The following is a 21,049-nucleotide window of genomic DNA, read 5'->3' as shown; positions in this document are numbered from 1 at the left end:
ACAGTACATTACAACACAACACTCCAAGCCTTAAAATAACTTTCCTGAAGAGGAAAGTGATAAAATGGAAACACAAGTAAGAAAATGGAATGTTTTCCTCAAAGGGTACTTAGACTTATCTGCCCAGCAAAGGAGCAGAACAAGCTGACCATTGATCCTCCAAAGCCTCAAGAGGAGTGTGCTCTTCAGGGATAGTAAAGCTCTGAAGGACTTCATACTCAAACTTGTCTTTCAGTCAGCTCAGCTCAAGCTGCATGACATATGTGTGAGTGGAAGGTGTACTGAAGTTTTGGAAGCTGGCCAGCTATTTCCTTGGCATGATATAGCCCATACAGCTAAGGCAACTACAGCAGTGATCATTACGATGAACATTATCTATTTAAATACAAGTTTTTTTTAGTATTTTTTGCAAATGAAAGAATATTATTTAAAGGTCTGAAGTGATCTTGGAAGAAGGGGTTAGCAGTTTTGAAGACTGGGATAATTGCAGCAATTTTTAACTGAGCAGGAATGGATCCAACAATCAAGGATAAGTTGTAGAATACAGCCGACCTGAGTTCGGGTAGAAGATTGGACACTTGACTGCGGAGGCAGAGAGGATGGGGATGTCAATCCTGGGGGAGGGTGTCAAGCTCTCTCTCTCTCATATATGTGATTATATCATGATACAAAAAAGATTGACCAAAACATGCCAAACAGTAATTTAATTGACAATACCAATGCCAAACAACAACTGATTTGAAAAAGGAAAACCAGTTCCTTTTCCTAATCTACAAAGCACAAAGTATAGTTTTGTACCTACCATAAATGTAGATGTTCGAGTGTTCACACTGCTGCAGTCATTACACTTGGATTATCCTGCCGTCAGGTGGTTCCCCAGTCGGCCTGAGTTCCAAAGTCTTGGTCCGGCATCGGTTGCTGTCACCTCCTCCCTGACGTCAATGCGACAGGGGTATACAAGATACAGCCGACGCCATTTTCTTCACTTTTTCTTGCCCCAGATGCCAGGTGCCCCCAAATAGGTAGGCAATTCAAATTGCTAATAAAACATAAATAAGAAAAGCAAACAACAACTTTCAGTTACCAGCAAATACTCCCCATAGGTAGTAAAGGGTAAATGACCTAGGTACGCACCAGCAGTAAAGAGGGGAAGGGGGGAGGGTAACCTGGACTGCAGCAGTGTGAACATTCGAACATCTACATTTATGGTAGGTACAAAACTGTACTATGTTCATCGTGTTACACTGCTGCAGTCATTACACTTGGGTAGAATCCCAAAGCTGGGGTAGGGCGGCTGGTACTATAATGCATTTGAGGTGGCTATAAGGCCCTGCAGCACTGCAGAGGTGAAGCCAGCTCTGGATATGGAGTAAAGAGGCAGGTGGTAATGCTTGGTGAAGGTATGCACAGAGCTCCATGTTGCTGCTTCCAAAATATCCTTGGTAGGTACTCCCCTGAGGTAGGCCGTTGAAGTGGCTGTTGCCCTGGTGGAGTGAGATCTAATGCTGGTAGGCACAGGTTTTCCATGGTGTGTATAGCAGAAATGTATGCAATGTCCTATCCATTTGGAAATAGTCTGTTTTGAAATGGATTTTCCCTGTGCTCCTGCAGCATAAGCAACTAATAATTGCTCAGATTTTCTGAAAGCTTTGGTTTTGCCCAAGTAGAAGCGTAACTGCCTGTGAATGTCCAAAGAATGCAGTAGTCTCTCCCCTTTATTCTGTGGTTTTGGATAAAAAGTTGGCAAGTGAATAGTTTGGTTCAGAGACACACTTGAAACCACCTTAGGCATGAAAGTAGGGCTAGTTCTTAAAGATACCCTGTCCTGGTGGAAAATAAGGAATGGTTCCACTGCCATTAGTGCCTGTAATTCTGAGACTCTTCGTGCTGATGTTAGTGCCAGGAGCAGAGCAGTTTTCCAAGATATATATTTTAATTCTGCTGTGCTAGCTGGCTCAAAAGGGGGTAAGGTCAATTTTTCAAAACAAAGTTGAGGTCCCAAGTTGGAGTTGGTGCTCTACGGGGCAGTCTTATGTTTTTTGCCCCTCTGAAGTACTGCTTTAGCAAGGGATGAGAGAAAATTGGTGGATCCGTGTTGTAGTGGGCAGAGATGGCAGAGGCGTGTATCTTTATGGATGAAAAGGAAAGGCCTTTGTCCAGCATCTCAGTCAATTATTGTAGTATCTGAGGAATGTTTGGCACAAGAGGGTCAAGGCTGTGAACCTGGTTCCAGGCACAGAATCTCTTCCATTTATCCGAATAGGCTTTCCTGGTACTGGGCCTTCTGGCCTCCAGGATGACATCCATAACTGCTTTGGAGAGGGGCAGTGCTTGTTTGGCTAAGGTATCTTCCATGCAGCTAGGTTTAAGGTCTTTAGCTGGCTGGGGAGTATCTGATTGTTGTTCTGAGACAGCAGATGTGGTATTTGAGGCAGAATCCAGGGTGGTCCTTGTGCTAAGTTTTTTAAGATTGGGTACCAGTGCTGGCATGGCCAGTCTGGTGCAATCAGGATCATATTTGGCTTCTCTTGCCTGGCCTTTATGAGTACTTTTGGAAGAAGAGGCAAAGGTGGGAAAGCGTAAACTTGTAGGTTTTTCCAGCTGAATGAGAGGGCATCCACTTTCCATGCTTGTGGATGGTAACTCCTTGTGCAACCTTTCTGTAGCTGGCAATTCCTTGGGGATGCAAACAGATCTATCTATGTCCGGGCTCCACCATTTTTGTGTTATCATTCTGAATATTTGTGGATTCAATTCCCATTCGTGGGGATCCATGATATTTCTGCTTAAGTCGTCTGCCAGTGTGTTTTTCTCTCCTGGCAGGAATTGTGCTTGGAGATGAACTTGATATTTTATGGCTGTGTTCCACAAAGTCATGGCCTGTCTGCAGAGGGGGTAGGAATGGGTGCCCCTTGCTTGTTTATGTACCACATAACTGTGGTGTTGTCTGTCTTTAGTAGTAGTTGTCCTGGATTCAGCAGGTCCTTGAAAGCTATAAGGGCATTTTGTACAGCTAGCATCTCTTTTTGGTTGATGTGAAGATGCCTTCGTTCTATGGGCCACTTGCCCTGAATACATTTTCCTGCCATGTGTGCTCCCCAGGCGTAATCCGATGCATCTGTTGTCAGTGTTTGCCTGGCCGTGGGTTGAGTAAAAGGCTGACCCTTGTTGAGGTGACAAGCCTGAGCCCACCATCGAAATTCCTTCTGAAGGCAAGGTATTAGTGGTATAACTGTTTCCAAACTTTGACAGTGTTGAGACCATACACTCTTTAGGTACCATTGTAGTTTCCTCATATGCAGTCTGGCATATGGAATTAGTAGTATGCAAGATGCCATGTAGCCCAAGGCCTGCAGAATTTTTCTTGCAGATATGCCATCTGGGTCGTTGTGTTCAAGCTGGCACCCAGGAATATTATCTCTTGTGAGGGCACTAGTTTTGATTTCTTTTCATTTACTGTGTACCCCAGGCAACTTAATAACTTTTTTACAAATGCCAGATGCTTTAAGAATGTCTTTGCTCTCTGATTGAATCAGGCAGTCATCCAGGTATGGGTAAATTTGAATTCCTCTCTGTCTGCAAAATGAAATTACTGGTGCCAGGCACTTTGTGAAGACCCTGGGCACAATAGATAAGCCAAAGGGCGGTGCAGAGAATTGATAGTGCATTGGACCAGCTATGAATCTGAGGTATCTTCTGCAGTTTTGTCTGATAGGGTCATGCAGTTATGCCTCCTTGAGGTCCAACGTCACGAGCCAAGCTTGCTTGCCCAGCATGGGAAGAAGCTGCTGTAATGTCAACATTTTGAATTTCAAACATCCAGGTAAGTGTTTAGAGAAGAAAGATCCAGAATGGGCCTCCAGGCTTTGTCTTTTCTGGGCACCAGAAAGAGTCTTGAGTAAAATCCTTGTCCTTGTTCCTGTGGAGGTACCTTTTGAATAGCTCCCATGTTTATGAGTGCTGTAATTTGTTTTTGAGGCTCTGCCCACTGATTTGGTGGCAGATTTTGCATTCCTTTTAACCTTGGCAGAGTGTGAAAGTGGAACCTGCAACCTTGAGATACAATATTGAGAACCCATTTGTCCTTGGTGATCATATGCCAATTGTGATAGAAAAGAGCCAGTTTTCCTCCCAAGGGGGCTACCAAGAGAGAGATGTTTGGCAGCTGTAATGGGAAGTCATTGGGACTGTTTTTTGTAAGGTTGGTGCCTGTCTTCCCCTTCTTTTTGGCCTGATGCATCCCATTGTTGAGGCATGTAAGGACCTTGTGGCTGTCCTCTACCTCTTGGACATCTGTATCTGCCCCTTTGAGGTCTGTCCGTAAATGGAAAGGACCAATTCTTTGTTGGCCAGTTTCTGCTAAATCGAGGAGGCTGTACCTGTAAGAAATTCTTCACTGTCTGCATAGATTTTGCCTTATCCTCCTTTTTCTTTAATACCTCTTCTGCCTTAACTCCAAATAAAACATCATGCTGCAAAGGTGCATCCAGTAGTTTAGCTTTAACATGATCTGGTAACGTATGTTCTTTTAACCATGCATGTCTTCTAATGACAGAGCCTGTAACTGCTGCTCTACAGGAGGCCTCTAAAGAATCAAAACCACATTGTAAAGTATGTTTTCCCACTTGTTCAGCAGCATGCAAAAACACCTGCATTTCCTTTAAATTTGGAGGATCTGTATCTGAAAGCATTTTTGTTTCAACTGAGACATCAAAAATTGCTAATATTTTAGTATTTGAAACTGGCAATTTAAAGCTCTCATTGCTAAAGCTGCAGACGTATATACTTTCTATCCCTATCTGTCTAATGCTCTGGAGTCTCTGTCAGAGGGAACTGGATTCTTTGCTGATGAGGCCTTAACCCCTTTGGGTCCCTGAGAAATAGTTTCTGGGTCTGCCAATGGGCTTTTATACAGAAATTTGTGTGAGTCAGGGACTCTGTAATACCTGTCTGGTTTAACTGGAGCTGGAGGCAAGGAATCAGGATTTAAGCTGGATTCAATATACACATCATCCACAATATCTAACACTGGTGGAATAGCAAGGGGTCTGTGTTGAGGCAATAGTAGGAATTCTCTGAGCCTTTTCTTGGATTCTGAGTAATCCTGGCCTTCCCAATGGAAATGCTCCCTCATGGTGTGCAGAGTTTCCCCAAAAGAGTAATCCTCTGGTGGAGAGGCTGATGGAATTGATTCCTCAGCATCAGAATCCTCATAAGGGGGTAAAGAATAGCCTAGGTCTGAGGATGAATCTGAGGAAATGGACACCTGGTCGTATGAGTCATAGTCTGCATCCTATCTAGGCCTTTTATCAGGTGGGGGATGGGACCCCCTGATCAGAGTGATTAGGTCTTTGGCCTGGAGACTGAATTTGTTTTTTTGTTTTTAAAGGTGGCTTAGACTTAGAAGAGGGTTTAATGCTTAGCTGAGTAGGTCTGAAGACATCCTCTGAAGCTGTGGGTTGCTCATGTACTCCGGATCCCTCAGCAGGTTCGGTTTCGGTTGTCTGTAAAACTTGTGTGTCAGAGGGCCCAGCCATCTCCACTAGGGAGTCGGTGGCCGCCTGTGGTTCTGCAGAAGCAATCGTCAGGGTCTGCGAAGGCGCCTCGCTGAAAACCGGAGAATCGATGACTGGCCTAGAAGAGGCTTCTTCGTCGGTTTTGGGCCTTGGATGCCTGTCTTTGCGCTTTTTATGAATTGCGGTCGTCGGAAGTTCCGACGGCATGGTGTAATTAAATTTTCTGCCAAAGTAATGTCGGGCAAAATCACACAGACGTTTAATAGTGTGCTTGTTAAACCTAGCACAAAATCGACAACCAGTGATGTCCTGGTCTGGGCCTAGGCATGGGATACAATAAGAATGGAAATCCTTATGAGGTATTTGCTTCCCACAAGAAATAGTTATTAACTTTTACTGACATTGGTCTGAGGCAAGAAAAAGTTTCCCCAACGGGGTACTTAGCTTGTAGAAGACTTCAGTACTGGATTTGGAATGAAAATCTCAGGAGTCGGCCAACCGGCACTTGCGAACTGCTTTTGCTTCGGGCACCGCACGGCAAGAAAGACTGAAGAAAATGGCATCGGCTGCATCTTATATACCCCTGTCACACTGACGTCAGGGAGGAGAAGACAGTAACCGACGACGGACCAAGACTTTGTAACTCAGGCCGACTGGGGAACCACCTGACGGCAGGATAACCCAAGTGTAATGACTGCAGCAGTGTAACACGATGAACATCCACACTACATCATTCAGACCAAATTTGTCTGAATACTGGCAGTGTTACAGAAATGTTTTTTCTAAGGTAAGGTGTATAGTTAGGGTTAGGGATATGAACAAGAGCATGATTAGAGTTAGGTTTACAGCTAGCATGGACTGCTAAGGTGGACATGGGGCACCCCAATGCTCCACCTTAATAAAGCATGCTAACTCTAATCCTGCCCCAACTCTAACCATATAACTTAACCTTAGAAAAATTGTTTCCATAACACTACTACTCCTACACCAAACATCTCGGATACTCACCACATTCATGTACACACAGACACACACACACACACACACACACACACACACACACACACACACACACACACACACACACACACACACGGGGAAAACGTGTGAAGAGATAAAGAAAGGAGGTTGAGAAGACAAAAGACTTCCAGGCAGTAATGAAACAGTACTGTGGAAAACAGAATTGAAGCTAGGGGGTGCTAGGGAAGTACCGAGTTAATAAATGCAGTCTAATGCGAGACACCTATAAGCTACAGCAAAGCTGTGCATAGTGTTGCAAGCAGAGCACCAGTGGTAAAGGGAAAGGTAAAGAACACAACTGAGACAACAAAGTTGCCATGTCTGCTCAAAACATTCTGTACAGCTATGTAGCTTTAGGAGGAGAAAAGGTGTGAAATGGTTTAGAAAAGAAGGAAGGCAGAATAGTTGCAAACAATACTGGAAAGAGTGGTGTAGTAAGGAGAGCTGAAGAGAAGCTTGCTAACAAAAAAAAATTAATACAAAAATGAGGGTGGATGAAAGAAAGCTGCAAGGGATCTGTGAGTATGAGCCACATGGAAATGAAGATACCAATATTTGTATATAGCAATGGTTATGAAAATGTGCATATCTGTACAATTCTACTACTGGTAATTCCCTTAGGGAATGTGGTAGCTAAAATGCTGGCAAATTTATAGTTTGACATGATTGTGTAGGGAACTGTATCATAAGAAAGACTAGGGAGCCCAGCACCTGAAGAGCCAACTGGGGGAAGAATAACAAAGGCAGCTGTATTACACCAGGCTGTCTATCTTGTGTGTGGGGAGGGAGGACAGAGGGTTCATAGGCAGGGATGAAAAGAAATGTTATCTGATGATCTGCTTAAAAAGTAGGAAGACATTATCTGCCATGAGTTTATCTTATTCAGACAGATCATATAGTACTGCTTGTAGTACATGGTTCAAGAAAAGCCTCAGTAGCTTTCCAGTCTAGAAATGAATAAGTTATTTCATGGAGAAAATTGGCTGCGATTCAGAAATGAAGCTTACTGAATGGTTACTGTGGTAAAACCGGACAAAATAAGAAGTTATGTACTCACCATACCGTTCCATCTGAGTAGGTATCTTCATTTGTCTGCAACCTTTTCGATACGGATCCGATCTCGGATCCGAGCCGGCAACTTCTACCACAGCATAGATCCGAGCTCCTAGCTCCTCCCTTTACCTATAATCCACTGCCAACCCTGACTGACCTCAGATCAAGTTTGCCCCATATAACAACTGTTACTATGTCCCAGAAGGAAGTCATCTAGGACAAGTCCTAGTTAGAATCGTATTAGTCAGGGGGAAGGAGGGGGAGATGGTTGCAGACAAATGAAGATACCTACTCAGATGGAACGTTATGGTGAGTACATAACTTCTTAATCTGAAGTAGGCACTTCATTTGTCAGCAACCTTTGGGACAAAGTCCCCAGCTACCTGAATCTTAGGTGGCCCTTATGGAAGGATATTCCGGAGCACTGCAGAGCCAATGGACGCCCTACCTCGGGAGACAACATCCAGTTTGTAATGGCTGATAAAGGTATGAGATGAAGCCCAAGTGGCTGCGGAACAAATATCATCCAAGGGAACCCTAGATCTAAACGCTGCCGATGTAGAAACAGCTCTAGTAGAATGAGTGTGGACTCCCTGAGGTGCAGGCCTTCTGAACTGTGATATGCTAAGAGGATACAATTAGCTATCCACCGTGATAGGGTAACTTTAGAAACTGACTCGCCTAAATTAGTTTTTGCGAAGGAGACAAACAACTGGTCGGATTGTCTATGACCAGCAGTTCGATTAATATAAAAAGGCAATTGTCTGTGCACGTCCAAAGAATGTAGTTGATACTCTCCTTTGTTCTGATAGTTGGGGAAGAACACGGGAAGATTAATAGATTGATTAATGTTAGCTTCCGAAGATACCTTAGGTAGAAAGGACGGATTGATCCTGAGGTAAACTCTACCCTGATGGAAGGCCAAATACGGTGGTTTGACACAGAGAGCCTGAAGTTCAGAGACTCTTTTAGCTGAAGTAATGGCCACCAGATAGGCCGTCTTCCAAGAGAGGTATTTAAGATCAACCGTGGCCGCCGGCTCGAAAGGGGGCTTTGTCAAGGCCTGTAGAACCAACGATAAATCCCATGGGGGTACTACCTCCCGAACAGGAGGTCTGAGGAGGAAGGTACCCCTGAGAAAAGCTTTACAGAGCTTGGCGGTAATTAGAGGGCCCGACTCATGCCCTACATGACAGCGCGAAATCGCTGCTAGTTGTACCTTGACTGTAGAGCAGCTAGCCCCCTGATGAAAAAGTGTAGTTAGGAAATCCAAAACTAAAGTTAAAGGCGCCGTAAAAGGATCTAAGTGACGGTGCTCAGCCCAGATGGAGAAACGTTTCCACTTACTCCGATAGACCTTTCTGGTGGATGGCTTGTGTGCTGCTACTAGAATAGCTTTGACTGGTGAGGAAATTCCGGGAGTCCTTATCAGGAGTGGAACTGGAGCAACCAAGCCGTCAGCTTGAGGTTGACCAGGTTGGGGGTCGGAAGACCCCGAGGGTGAGTAATGAGATCCGGAATGGGATCCAGAATCCAGGGCAGATGAATCATGTGAGACCATAGGTACAGGAACCACGTCTGACGAGGCCAGAATGGGGCAATGAGGATCATCTTGCTCCCCAACCGACTGGCTTTCTGTAAAAGTTTTAGCATCAGGGGCAGTGGAGGGTAAGCGTAAAGAAGACCGGGAGGCCAAGCACGTACTAGAGAGTCTCTCGGGGACTCCCCCTGAGGGGGGATCAGAGCGAAGTAACTGTTGCATTTGGTATTTGAGGGAGAGGCAAAAAGATCACAACAGGGTTGCCCCCATCGGGGAAACACTCGCTCCGCTACTAGAGGATTGAGAGACCATTCGTATGGGGTCAGAATTGTACGACTGAGCCTGTCTGCTAAGATGTTGGACCATCCCGGAATGTGCGTTGCAATGAGAAAGCGGTTGGTGGATATCGCCCATTCCCACACTCTCATGGCCTCGCGACAAAGAGGATAAGACCTGGTTCCCCCCTGTTTGTTGATGTACCAGACAACTGACATGTTGTCCATTTGTACCGCAATTGTCCCAATCGGAAGAAGGCTGTGAAGTGCCTGCAACGCCAAAAGCACCGCCCTCATCTTTAGGACACTGATATGCAAGGAGGTCTCTATGTCGTTCCACGTGCCTTGGACCGTTCTGCCTGAATAGTGCCCCCCCCCCACCCCAGGCGAGAGGCGTCCGTGGTCACTGTGGCGATGGGAGGAGGCATCGAGAATGGGCGTCCCATGTGGAGGCTCGGAGACTGGAGCCACCACACGAGCGACCATCTGCAAGCCCTGCTTAGGGGAATGGGATGAGACACAGTATTGCGGGAGAGGGACCATTGTACTTGGAGGGTCCACTGTAGGACCCTCATATTTAGGCGGGCTAAGGGCAGCAGAGAAATTGCTGCTGCCATGGATCCTAGAGCCCTCAGGACCAAATCTGCCGGTGGGGCTTGGAGTTGGAGGATGGCCTGTACATGCAACCTCAGGTTCTGAAGCCGATCTGGAGTCAGGAAAGCAAGCATTAGTCTGAAATCCAATCTCGCCCCTATGAAATCTATTACCTGTGTAGGAGCCAGAGAGGATTTGGCCATGCTGACAGTCAACCCTAGGCATGGAGCAAGATTGAGGAAGTAATCCCTGCATGAACAGAGTAGATGCCTTGTTGGGGCGATGAGGAGCCAGTCGTCCAGGTACGGGAAGACCTGAATTCCCTGGAGTCTCAGGTGGGCCGCTATTACTGCCAAGACATTGGTGAACACCCTGGGGGCTGAGGTGAGACCGAAGGGGGGGGCCCTGTACTGAAAGTGACTGGCTCCCAGCCGGAAGCGGAGAAACCCCTTGGAGCGTCTGTCCACTAGAATGTGATAGTATGCATCCTTGAGGTCTATCGAGCACATCCAGTCGTTCTCCCGTAACAGAGGGAGAATAGATTGCAGCGTGACCATCCGGAACTTTTCTTTGGGGACTGCCAGGTTCAAGAGAGAGAGGTCGAGGATGGGCCTCAAGTCCCCCGTCTTTTTTGGCACCAGAAAGAACCTGGAGTAAAACCCTGATCCGAGCTGATCTGGGGGGACGGGTTGGATGGCTCGTTTTTGTAAAAGCTGCTGAATTTCTGTAGCAGCCGCCTCCCTCTGACTGGGTGGTACGTCGGGGAGGCTTTTGGTTTTGGGGTTTACAATAAAGGGAATTTGGTAACCTCTGGATATTATTCGAAGCACCCAGCGATCTGCCGTTATGGACTCCCATGTTGCTAGGTGCCTCGAAAAACGTCCCCCGACTGCCTCCAGAGAGGAGCAGTCAGGCAACCCCTCAGCGGTTCTGTGTGGGTCTCTCAGAGAAGGGATCTCTGGACCCAAAATTCCTGGGACCCCCTCTGCCTCTAGGGCGGCATCCTCCCTGTCCTCCTCTGCCACAAGAGGACTGGTTGTCCGGAGCAGACTGGGATTGCTGCGATTTCCGGAACCACATCTTCTTCTGACCCTTTTGGTTCTTGGAAAAGGACCTCTGGAGAGCAGAGAAGCGGACTCCGATGGCAGACAGAGTCTTCCCGTCTTTCTCACTCTGGACTAAAGTGTCGCGAACGATTTTGCAGAACAGTGCAGAACCATCAAGGGGGCATTCGCGAATGATGCCTTAAAGGGTTCCGAGAAGTCACAATGTCGGAGCCAGGCTTGTCGCCTCATGACCAGGCTGACTCCACCAGCTCTAGCGGTTCCCTCAGTGGTGTGAGACAAGAGCCGCATAGAGGTGTTAGAAATGGAACGTAGAGTAGACATTCGGGAGGAGTACAGTTGTTTGTCCCCTTCCGACATGGACTCTGGGGGGGGAGCAGTGTATTCTTTTATTAGATCCCGCTGCATCCGGATGACGTGTGCCATATAGTTCAGTGCCCTTAACGAGAAGGTTGCTGAACTGAAGGCCCGCTTCCCAAGGAGGTCCATCGCACGAGACTCCTTGCTCGGTGGGTGGACCGCAGAGCTCTCCTGAGCCAACTCTCTCTTGGTGGCCGCCGCCATGAGAGGGAGTGCAGGGGGGAGCCGAAGCCAGGACCGGAGGCCCGGATGAACTCAACAGTGCCCTCTCCACCGCAGCGAAAGCCGAGGGGGAGCCGCCCTCGATTGGATCCGAGAGCCGACTCCCACTCAGATCCGAAGTGGGGATCAGACCCGGGGCCGAGACCATCGGATCCAAAGGGCCCGTGTGCTCCGACCGGGACGGAGCCGAAGGCACACCGAATCCCTCGGATCCGAAGCTCGGTCCACGGCTCTGAGAGGTCGGATCCGACAATCTCGAGGGACCAGTCGGAGCTGAAGTGCCCAGCACTGTTGGCTCCGACCCGCCCCTGGATCCAACGCGGCTCGGCTCCGAACGCTCCGAACCCGGAAGACGGGTCGGAGAAGTAGCGATTGGAGCAAAAAATGGGGTCGAGAGCACTCCCATCTGCAGCTGTGCCTGGATGAACCTCCTCACCATCCGGTCCATGTCTGCATCTGACATACTAAAAGTGGACCTCGAAGAGGCCACCGAGGCAGGCCTGGAGTGCCGCCTTGATGACCTCGACGGGGACCGGGTAAACTCCTCCTCGGGTCCCGGTGAGAAGCAAGGGGACCGGATCTGAGGAGGAGGCGACCCAGAAGCTCTGGAGGGAGAAGCCTGTTTGGCAGGCGGGGCCGAGGAGGAGTCCTCGGCCCGCTGCTTATGGTGCTTCTCTCTCCGCTTGGCTTTCCTGGCCTCCCTATCTTCCGGAGCCGAAGCGGGAGGTTGAGCCCCGACCGGAGGAAGGGAGGCAGGAGTGGCCGCCACCGAAGGCTGGGTAGCGGTCACAGAAGCACCGGAGGCTGGAGCCGGATCTGGGTGCAAAAGGCCCGCCAGAATCAGCTTCGACCTCCGGTCCTTAAGTGCCCTGGGGTTGAACGCCGCGCAGATCGCGCATCCAGAGGAGAGGTGTTCAACCTCAAGGCATCTAACGCACGGTGAAAGCCTATGGCCACACTCGGTACACTTTGAAAAGGTGGCTTTAGGGGCCTCGACATTATAAAATAAAGGAAACACACCCACTAGGCCCCTATACACACCACACACACACACTATGACCAGCGAGGGCAGGGAGGAGAAGGACCACAAATTAAATTAAATTAAATTTAAGAGAGGTAAAAAAGGACTATAGGGAATGCCTAAACAATCGCTCTCACTCACACAAAGAGAAAGGAAGAAAAAAATGAAAATTTTTTTCTCACAAAGTTCGACTATACCAGGAGCTCAGGAACCTAGCTTGAAGAGCGGCAAACTAGATCTGGGGTCAGTCAGGGTTGGCAGGGGATTATGGGTAAAGGGAGGAGCTAGGAGCTCGGATCTATGCTGTGGTAGAAGTTGCCGGCTCGGATCCGAGATCGGATCCATATCCTAAAGGTTGCTGACAAATGAAGTGCCTAATTCAGATTTTATATTTGTGCAGATTCACAACATTTGAATAAAGCTATAAAAAGACATCACTGACTGCAACTGCTTAACACTGTTCATTAAGTGGTATCTGCCATATCAACATAATAGCTTTTTTTCCACTTGATGAGAATCTAAGATTTTAGCAATCAAGTATTTCATAAAGAAAGTTCTTAAGCTGTATTTATTCAACTGCTCGTGGGAAATGTATGAATCTCTAAGACACCCATTTTGTATTTCATCAGCATCTAAGGTGTTATATAAAGCTGTTGCAGAAACAAAGGACCTAAAATACTGTAATCTGATGAAATACATTAATACTTTTTTTCCGTAATTAACTATTTATGTCACTGTGATAAGACAGACTGTGTTGTAAAGGTATACAGGCTAGAAATACTGTTCTTAAAATTATTTCAACAAATATGTAAGAAATGAAAATGCTAGCAGAGTTCTACTTATTAGGATAGAATAATGCACTAACAATACTACATGAAACATGGCACAATTACTACGTTTTTTGGATTAAATTTTTAATATTATTTTGTCAATGTTAGACAAAAAGAAATGGCATTCACTCCTGTATACAAAACTAAGCATAATGACTAGTTAAGAAAGACTTAGCAGTGCTTTGCTTGTAAACTGAATTAAAACAAAAAAATGTGGTTCTTTACACAACATTTTTTCCATTTTTGAGGACAATAAAATTTTGAGTGATCTTGGGGTAAAGAAATAGTTCAAAAAGGTAAAATAAATTAGCACTACTGCTGCTTCTACCGGACCACATTCTAACTCTAGTTTGATTTGCAATTTTGTAAAAAATTTCTATGCAATCATTCTTAATCCAACAGTTCACATCACATACATACCTGTTATGGTAAGAAAAGCTAAAAAATAAACTGCCCCTTTCTGAATACTAAGTGCCCCTCTCATCCTCTTCTTCCAGAGTCTTCAACGTCATCCAGCATCCCTAATAATGACTGACTAAAGACTGGGTCACTACATGACAAACTGCTTACAATACAACATAAATTAATAGAAAGGTATAGTCAACCTACAAGCTATAAAGCAGAGGGTAATCATGATGGACACACCTACAGTTTCTTCCTTTCATTTACAGCCTCACCAGTTAAATGGAATTAACAGCAAATGTTATGGAACATCTAATCAGAGTGCCATCATTTACCTTGGGCCCAGAATACTGAGTTGTCTCAGTGATTGGAATAAAGGATGTCCGATTATGTAACTCTGAATTTTCTGTTGCATGTTGCCGTAAATCAACACAGTGTCGACTTTTCTTATGACCTCGAACTTGTCTTTTGCATTGAAATTTTGCAGTATCCGAATCCTAAGTAAGTAAATACAGAGATGGTGAAGAAGATACAGGGAAAGCAAAGGATAACTACAGTGCATAACAGATAAAACAGAATATAAAAATCCCACTAAAAAGGATGATACTGGGACAAAGATACTTTCTCAGCATAGTGTTTACTTAAAAGCCCTAAACGTTCTATGAAAGGAAAGACCTACAAAGTATTCAAATCATGAAAATGAAGCTAGTCAGAAGATGACAGTGTCAAAGGAAATGCCCCATACAGATATTATGAAAAAATTAATTTCAACAAGTTATTTATTTGCCAGATAACTGGTTTAGTAGACTGATGCACATCAGACCCTTTTCAACCACAATCAAGGTCACAGACAATATATTAAACAAGGAAAATACAAGCTTACCACCTTAAGGAGAAAAGTAAGCAAGCAAAATATTAGGGGTGACTGGAACTTACTCCATGGGTCAAAACTGCAAAAAAGCCAACTGATTAAATAAGGTCAATCTGGTGAACAAAATGCAATACATACAAGTAAAGCAACAATGCCACAGCTGAACAGATAAGCTCACAAGTTAAGATCAAACAACTGTACAAGACATGTAAACTCATTCAAATGAACCTAACACACCCCTATGTAGTGTGTAAATTCAAACATACCTTGTTACTGCTCTCAAATAGGTATTCTGAAGCCAAAATGAGCAAATTACAATTCTACAAAATGAACTCTTTAAAAATTCAGTTAACATTACAGCATATTAAAACTTCCTAACATAAGTCACAGCATTCAAAAAAAAATGATGAAGCACAGACACCTGAGATGATGGGGTACAAGCTCCACTGGGCCTTGATACATCTTATTTTAAATTTTACAAATCCAGGTTGCATGGCCTCAAGGGGAGATATTGAGTTTTATAGCAATACAAAGTATTCCATTTTCCTCTGCAACAATATTCTTAATGTTCCTTTAAAAATATTCACTGTTCTGGTCTTGTTAAAAATGGTATTTTTAACAAGACCAGAACAGTGAATATTTTTAAAGGAAATTAATAAAGGTATTTTTAAGCAAATTAATAACTATTTTACAATTGTTATATACTGTCAGTACATACGAGTTACAGTATCAGCTAAATATACAGCTTCTGAGTTGTCTGTGGTATTTTTCACCTTTTATATAAATTACCTCCTAGCTGAAATCTACTAATTCATAGTCTATATTTTGTTGAACTGCAGGCAACTAATACAAAAGAGCAGTGCAATTCTACTAAGTGTGTGGACATTTGGAAAGATGAACACTAAATATGCGAATCAGTCACTAAACTGAACATTCAATGAACTTCTTCTGAAGAACTATCTGGTCTGTTCAGTTTCAGAGAATCAATGGAGTCCTGCCTACTAATCTAATTTAACAACAAATTAAGATTACTCTTTGCTTTACATCGAACTGAAACTTTGACTGGTCCCATTCTAAAGGTTATAAAGTAACTTGTATAAGCAAAGCATTATAGGAGATGGCATCTACATACACATGCCATCAGAAGGTCAAGTCTACTGCACATTTCTGAAGTCCCTGTGTCACCCATTGCAATTTTCAGACTGAACATACTATTTCAGTCAAACATATGCTGAGTATCCACTTAATGTAATGCAGGAATACAGAACAGTGGAGCCAGTACCAGCATTCAGGGGGCTGGAGGGCCAGCGTGCCACTGCACGCACACACACACACACACACACACACACACACACACACACACACACACACACACACACACACACACACACACACACACACACATGCACTTCATGTAAATCTACCAGGTGATTTGGAGGAACATAATTTTTTCTGTGGCATTTCTCTAGTGTGAGCATAATTGAAGCACCTCACAAAAATCCACATGGAGAAATGGAGGACAAGCAGACTCCAAAAAGAATATATCCCAACAGAGAACTGAAACTGAAAATCAAGAGCAGCAGCAACTCTTAACAGCTGTGGCGGAGTGCTGCTTTTAAAAAACAGAAAAATAAACCACTGAATCTTACAAATATGCAACATCTGCCAGCTCTGTGGGTACACAGGGATAAATACCTAACTGTGACCCAGGCAACCCAAGTTCTACCAATAGTTAAGAGTGGCTGCTGTAGCTGATGGGGAACAAGAGAAATAATGAAGTTTAAGCCTATTTGCTTCTGGGGGAGGGGGGTACATCAGCTCATAAGCATACTCTCCATGACAGAAAGTCAATTGGAGAACCAGGGTCATACTATTCATGCTTGTCTACAGGGGAATCTGACCATGAAAAGGTGTGGTATGCATCACATAGGTTAATGCATGCAAACTCCTTGGATGTGAAAGAGCATGTGCAAGGAATCAGGGCTTAATGACCAAACCCAAATCCTTCTGATGAAGTCCCATGTTGGAACGGACAAAAGTGCTTGACCTTTTGTTTTATTAAATCCATTTTTGTCATTTCTGGTTACAAAACTTTTTCCTTTAGTATACCTTAGCATGTGTTTACCCACTACATGCGTCTCTGGTTTTCTTAAACCCAAATCCTCCTTATGTCTTACACCACCCCTCCTGAGAAGCGTGCCTTGCACTCCCAGGGAATGAATGAGCTATATGACTCTTGCCTGAGAGGAATAAACAGAACATTTCAGTCGCCAGGACAGTAAGCTCAATGGTCACTGCAGGACTGGATCAAAAAACAAAGCAACAAGTGGCATAAGACAATAAAACATGATCTGAAGTCACAACTGGATAGTAAAAAGAAACAATGTCAGTACTACAGACTTCTACTGTAAAAACATGAAAATTCCCAGACACATTTCATAAATCAGTTCCTAAACTCTGCAATGAAGAACTTCACCATAAGGATGTCTGCTGCTAGGTATCATAATCCTTACATTTGGGTATTTCATGTAGTGTCCTTCACCAACTGCCAGACTATGAAGCAATCAATCCATCGCCCAAACTCAGGCACACTGAGCACACGTGTTGTTTGAGAATGTTAGTAAGGGAGTGCAGGGGGGACAGCTTTTGCCTGATCAGTTCCATTTCACTGTGTGAAGAGGAATTTTGAAATTTTCACTGGTTTCAAGACAGTCACTTTCCAAGCTTGTTCAGTCAACTAATGATATTAACTATTTCTGCATTTTTGGAAGACTATAGAAAATACACAAAGTGATTAGTCGCAAATTAAAAAGAAGAACATGTTAAAGTTATCAGTTTAATTTTCTCTCTCCACAGGCTCCCCCCAAGCTTTACTCATTCCAGACATACCAGTGTCCCCATCCATAACATGGTCTACCTGCTCCTCCTCCTTCCCTACGATTTCTCGGAGTGTGCTGGAGCCAGCATGGAACTTAAGGGAGTCTTGGCAATGGTGTCAGCAACTACTTCTGCTGTCGGGGGGTTAAGTATGATGTATATTTGTTTCCCTACCACATCCTCTACTTTAGGAAACATCTGAGAGTTGATCCCCTCTGTGGACCATGCCTACCTTCATGTAGCATCTTCAAATGCCTTCTCACCCTGGATTGGCACACCCATCCCTCTCCTGCCTGCTCCTCAGATGCCAGACCTGCTAATCTAGGCTGTGGTTAGGATCTTATCCCTCTTGGCCACAATGTTGGACCCTTTCTCCTCAATTCTGATGTTACTGATTTGTGGGTTCATATGAGATTACTACACTAATGAATTAAGAGTCCTTACAAGCCTAGCCAATACAACCCAATTTTACTCAATATGTGGCCGTAGAGACAAGAGGATAGCATGGATTTGTACCTATGCCTTGCGTACCTTACAGACTGCCCCTATCCATAAAGGACAAATGTGCTACCCCAGGTGTGAATTTGTTATTCCGTATCCATTGAACCAAGCTATGTTTGAAAAGGGCCAGGGTAGTGCTCTTCTAATGTGAACAGGAATCCTGTTCCAAAGAAGGGACAATCTCTGAGACACAAATCTGTCTCCCCAGCATGTTTTGTTTGAGTCACTGACTAAGTTTAGATCCCTACATTGAGTGACCTTCATGCTGTTTGACTTGTGGATATGTAGCAGCTCCATCAGGGCTGGATTTGTGAGTGCCTTGTAGGTCAAGCATAGGACACTCTTTAATAGACGGTAAGAGACAGAGTAAAGGGAGAGGGCTTTTAGTCTCTCCTCATAGGACATGTTGTTTACACAATGCATTTTCTTTGTGAGAAACCTCTGAGGTCACTCCAGCTGCTGTAAGTGCCTAATCAAGTACATGGCAAATGGCACATTATACTCAATTATTGGTATAATGAGGGCTGAGTATAGTTGAACTATAATTTCCTTGGATCTGGATGTCAAGTTGTGCCACACAGAAGGACTTCCTCACCACTGTGACACATGGCAGTCAAAGTTCAGGCAACTACCTATCTATGTACCTAGATCTCTCACCTCTGAATCCACTCTTAGGTGTGTGCTTAACTGATGTTGTAATCTGCAGGGGTATTTGACTTCACAAAGGGTATGATAATGAATTATTTTTGCATTTAGTTTTAGGCCATGGTTCTGGCACCAACCATTTGTCTGATCTAGACTCTCCTTGAAGGGTATCTCTATCACTGGGGGATTTAATGATTGCTCTCAGCTTGCTGTCATTAGCATATTTTGTTACCCAGAGGCTTTCCACATTAGTCTTGACTTCAGAGAAGTATATTCCAAACAAGAGTGGTCTCAGCACTGAGCCCTGTGCCACTAATAACTGGCCTCTTGCTGGATCTGGAGTCACCCACTTTAACCAAGTGCCCTGTCCGTGAGCCAAATGGCTATCCATCTAGTGATGTAAGGATTTATGCCCAGTTTTGTTAGTTTATTTATAATACCTGAATGAGTAACTGTGTCAAATGCCTTGGCCAGGTCGAGGTAGATGGTATGTACGGTTTTACCCTCATCCATGGCCTTAGTGACCTTCTCACAGGAATCCACCAGATTTAGTAAGCATGACCTGCCTTTGACAAAGCTGAATTAGGCCATGTCCAGTATTTGGAGATTTCTATGTCATTATTTATCAAGTCCGTGATTATTCTTTCTATAGCCTTACAAACAAGACTAGTCAAACTTACAGGTCTGTAATTTCCCAGGTCAGCAAATGGTCCCCGTTTATGCAGAGGGATGACTGTTGGCTGTCCTCCACTCTACTGGAACAAAGCCAGTCCAGAGGCTGTGGTTAAATAGAGATCCAAATGGGCCTGATAATTCCTGATTTAAGCTGTATAAAAGACAACCTGCACACTGTTAGGCCCCATTGAAGCCATGTTTTTACCTTTAGAGAGTGCAGTGGCAACCTGTTCTTTGGTGATAAATAGTGGAGTGGTGGAGAATATTTGTTGGGGGAGAATTGGGGATGGTGGGATATGAAATCTGAGCTGAATTTGTCAGCATGCAGACTTGCTAAACCTTCCAGCTAAGATTAGGTGATGTAATCTACAACTAATTCCGCACACTTCTGGGTGTTGACTTAAGATTGCAGACATTAACTGAAAAATGTCTTATGGTTATCCTCAGCTTTGGGGGCTATTTTTACCACAAAGTCTGCTTTTAGAGACTTGACTAGTTCTGATTTGCTTGTTTACACTAAAGAGGGACTTTATGTTCTATTGTGCCCATTTTCTCATGTCTCAACAGGACTTTTTTTCTTTTGTTGTACAACCTATTAATACTGTGGTCCACCAGGGTGGCTTGTTTTTGCAGGTTGATCTGGGTTTATTTCAGTCTGGTACTGAAGTCTCTATGCAGTTGTTTATATGGTTATACAGGACTTTTGTGTATGCTTCTATATAGGTTTCTGTGTTTTCTGGATTTGGGGGAGCTAGGAAACTATCTATGCCATCCCTTAATATAGGTAATTTACCTTAGAGAAATTCTTAAAAGGTTTTAGGGTTAGGTAGGGGGAGTAGCTTTGCCTTTATTTCAAAGGACACCTCTTTGTGATATGATCTTACCAGTGAGGACATCACGGGGGGGGTAGCACTCTGCCATATCTGCAAATACCAGATCTAGGATATTTGCTCCCCTAGTGAGAGTGCTGACTAGCTGCTCCAGGGCATTTGAATTAATAAAGTCAAGAAATCTTTGGACCTGCACATTAATGGTTGTGTATGCCTCCCAATTACTGGACGGTAGTCAAAATCATGTTTGGACAGCCTTGAGATATGCTTATCCTTTCTGCAGACAGATACACAACTGTCTTTTGCTCTTTCATGTTTAGTGGGTGGTCGAGATATATGTAAGGCATTAAAGCCATGCACTGCTGGAGTGCTTTCCATAGCTCTGATCCATGTTTCAGTAACTACACAGACATCAGCATTCTCTGGCGTGAGGAAAGCTTACAGGGAATGCAGTTGTTGAGACTCCTAGCATTGAGCAGTAACACCTTTAGCTTATCCTGAGTAGCTTTTTTATTTTGGAAGTTATGTCTGTTTTGGTAATGCCTAAAAAAGGCACTACAGAGGCGGACAATGTTTTGGCTAATATCTGAAAACCTAGAGGTAACAGGTGAAGACCATTCCTGGTAAAGCAGCATGGATTGTCAAACATGTCCTCCCAGGCTAACAAGTACTGGACCCCTTTGGAATGACACCAGTAGCTAAGCCATATGTTAAAGTCGATCATTTTTTGCTGGTATTGTGTCATCACCTTTG

At 44.5% G+C, this 21,049-nt stretch overlaps 1 protein-coding gene across 1 annotated transcript in view; it reads right to left on the bottom strand.

Annotated features, from left to right (window-relative positions):
- The window catches only part of ANKS3 (ankyrin repeat and sterile alpha motif domain containing 3), a 1,450,330-nt gene that overhangs the window by 772,516 nt on the left and 656,765 nt on the right, over window positions 1-21,049 (bottom strand). Inside the window, exon 10 of the mRNA XM_044089324.1 lies at window positions 14,233-14,394. Within this exon, the coding sequence (XP_043945259.1) occupies window positions 14,233-14,394 (162 nt within the window). The remainder of the gene's footprint in view (window positions 1-14,232; window positions 14,395-21,049) is intronic.

This window comes from Protopterus annectens, chromosome 12.part0 (genome assembly GCF_019279795.1).
Source record: "Protopterus annectens isolate FY-2018-M chromosome 12.part0, PAN1.0, whole genome shotgun sequence".
Taxonomy (NCBI): domain Eukaryota; kingdom Metazoa; phylum Chordata; order Ceratodontiformes; family Protopteridae; genus Protopterus; species Protopterus annectens.
Note: the sequence above shows the minus strand (reverse complement) of the source record. Positions and strands in the feature narration are given on the sequence as shown.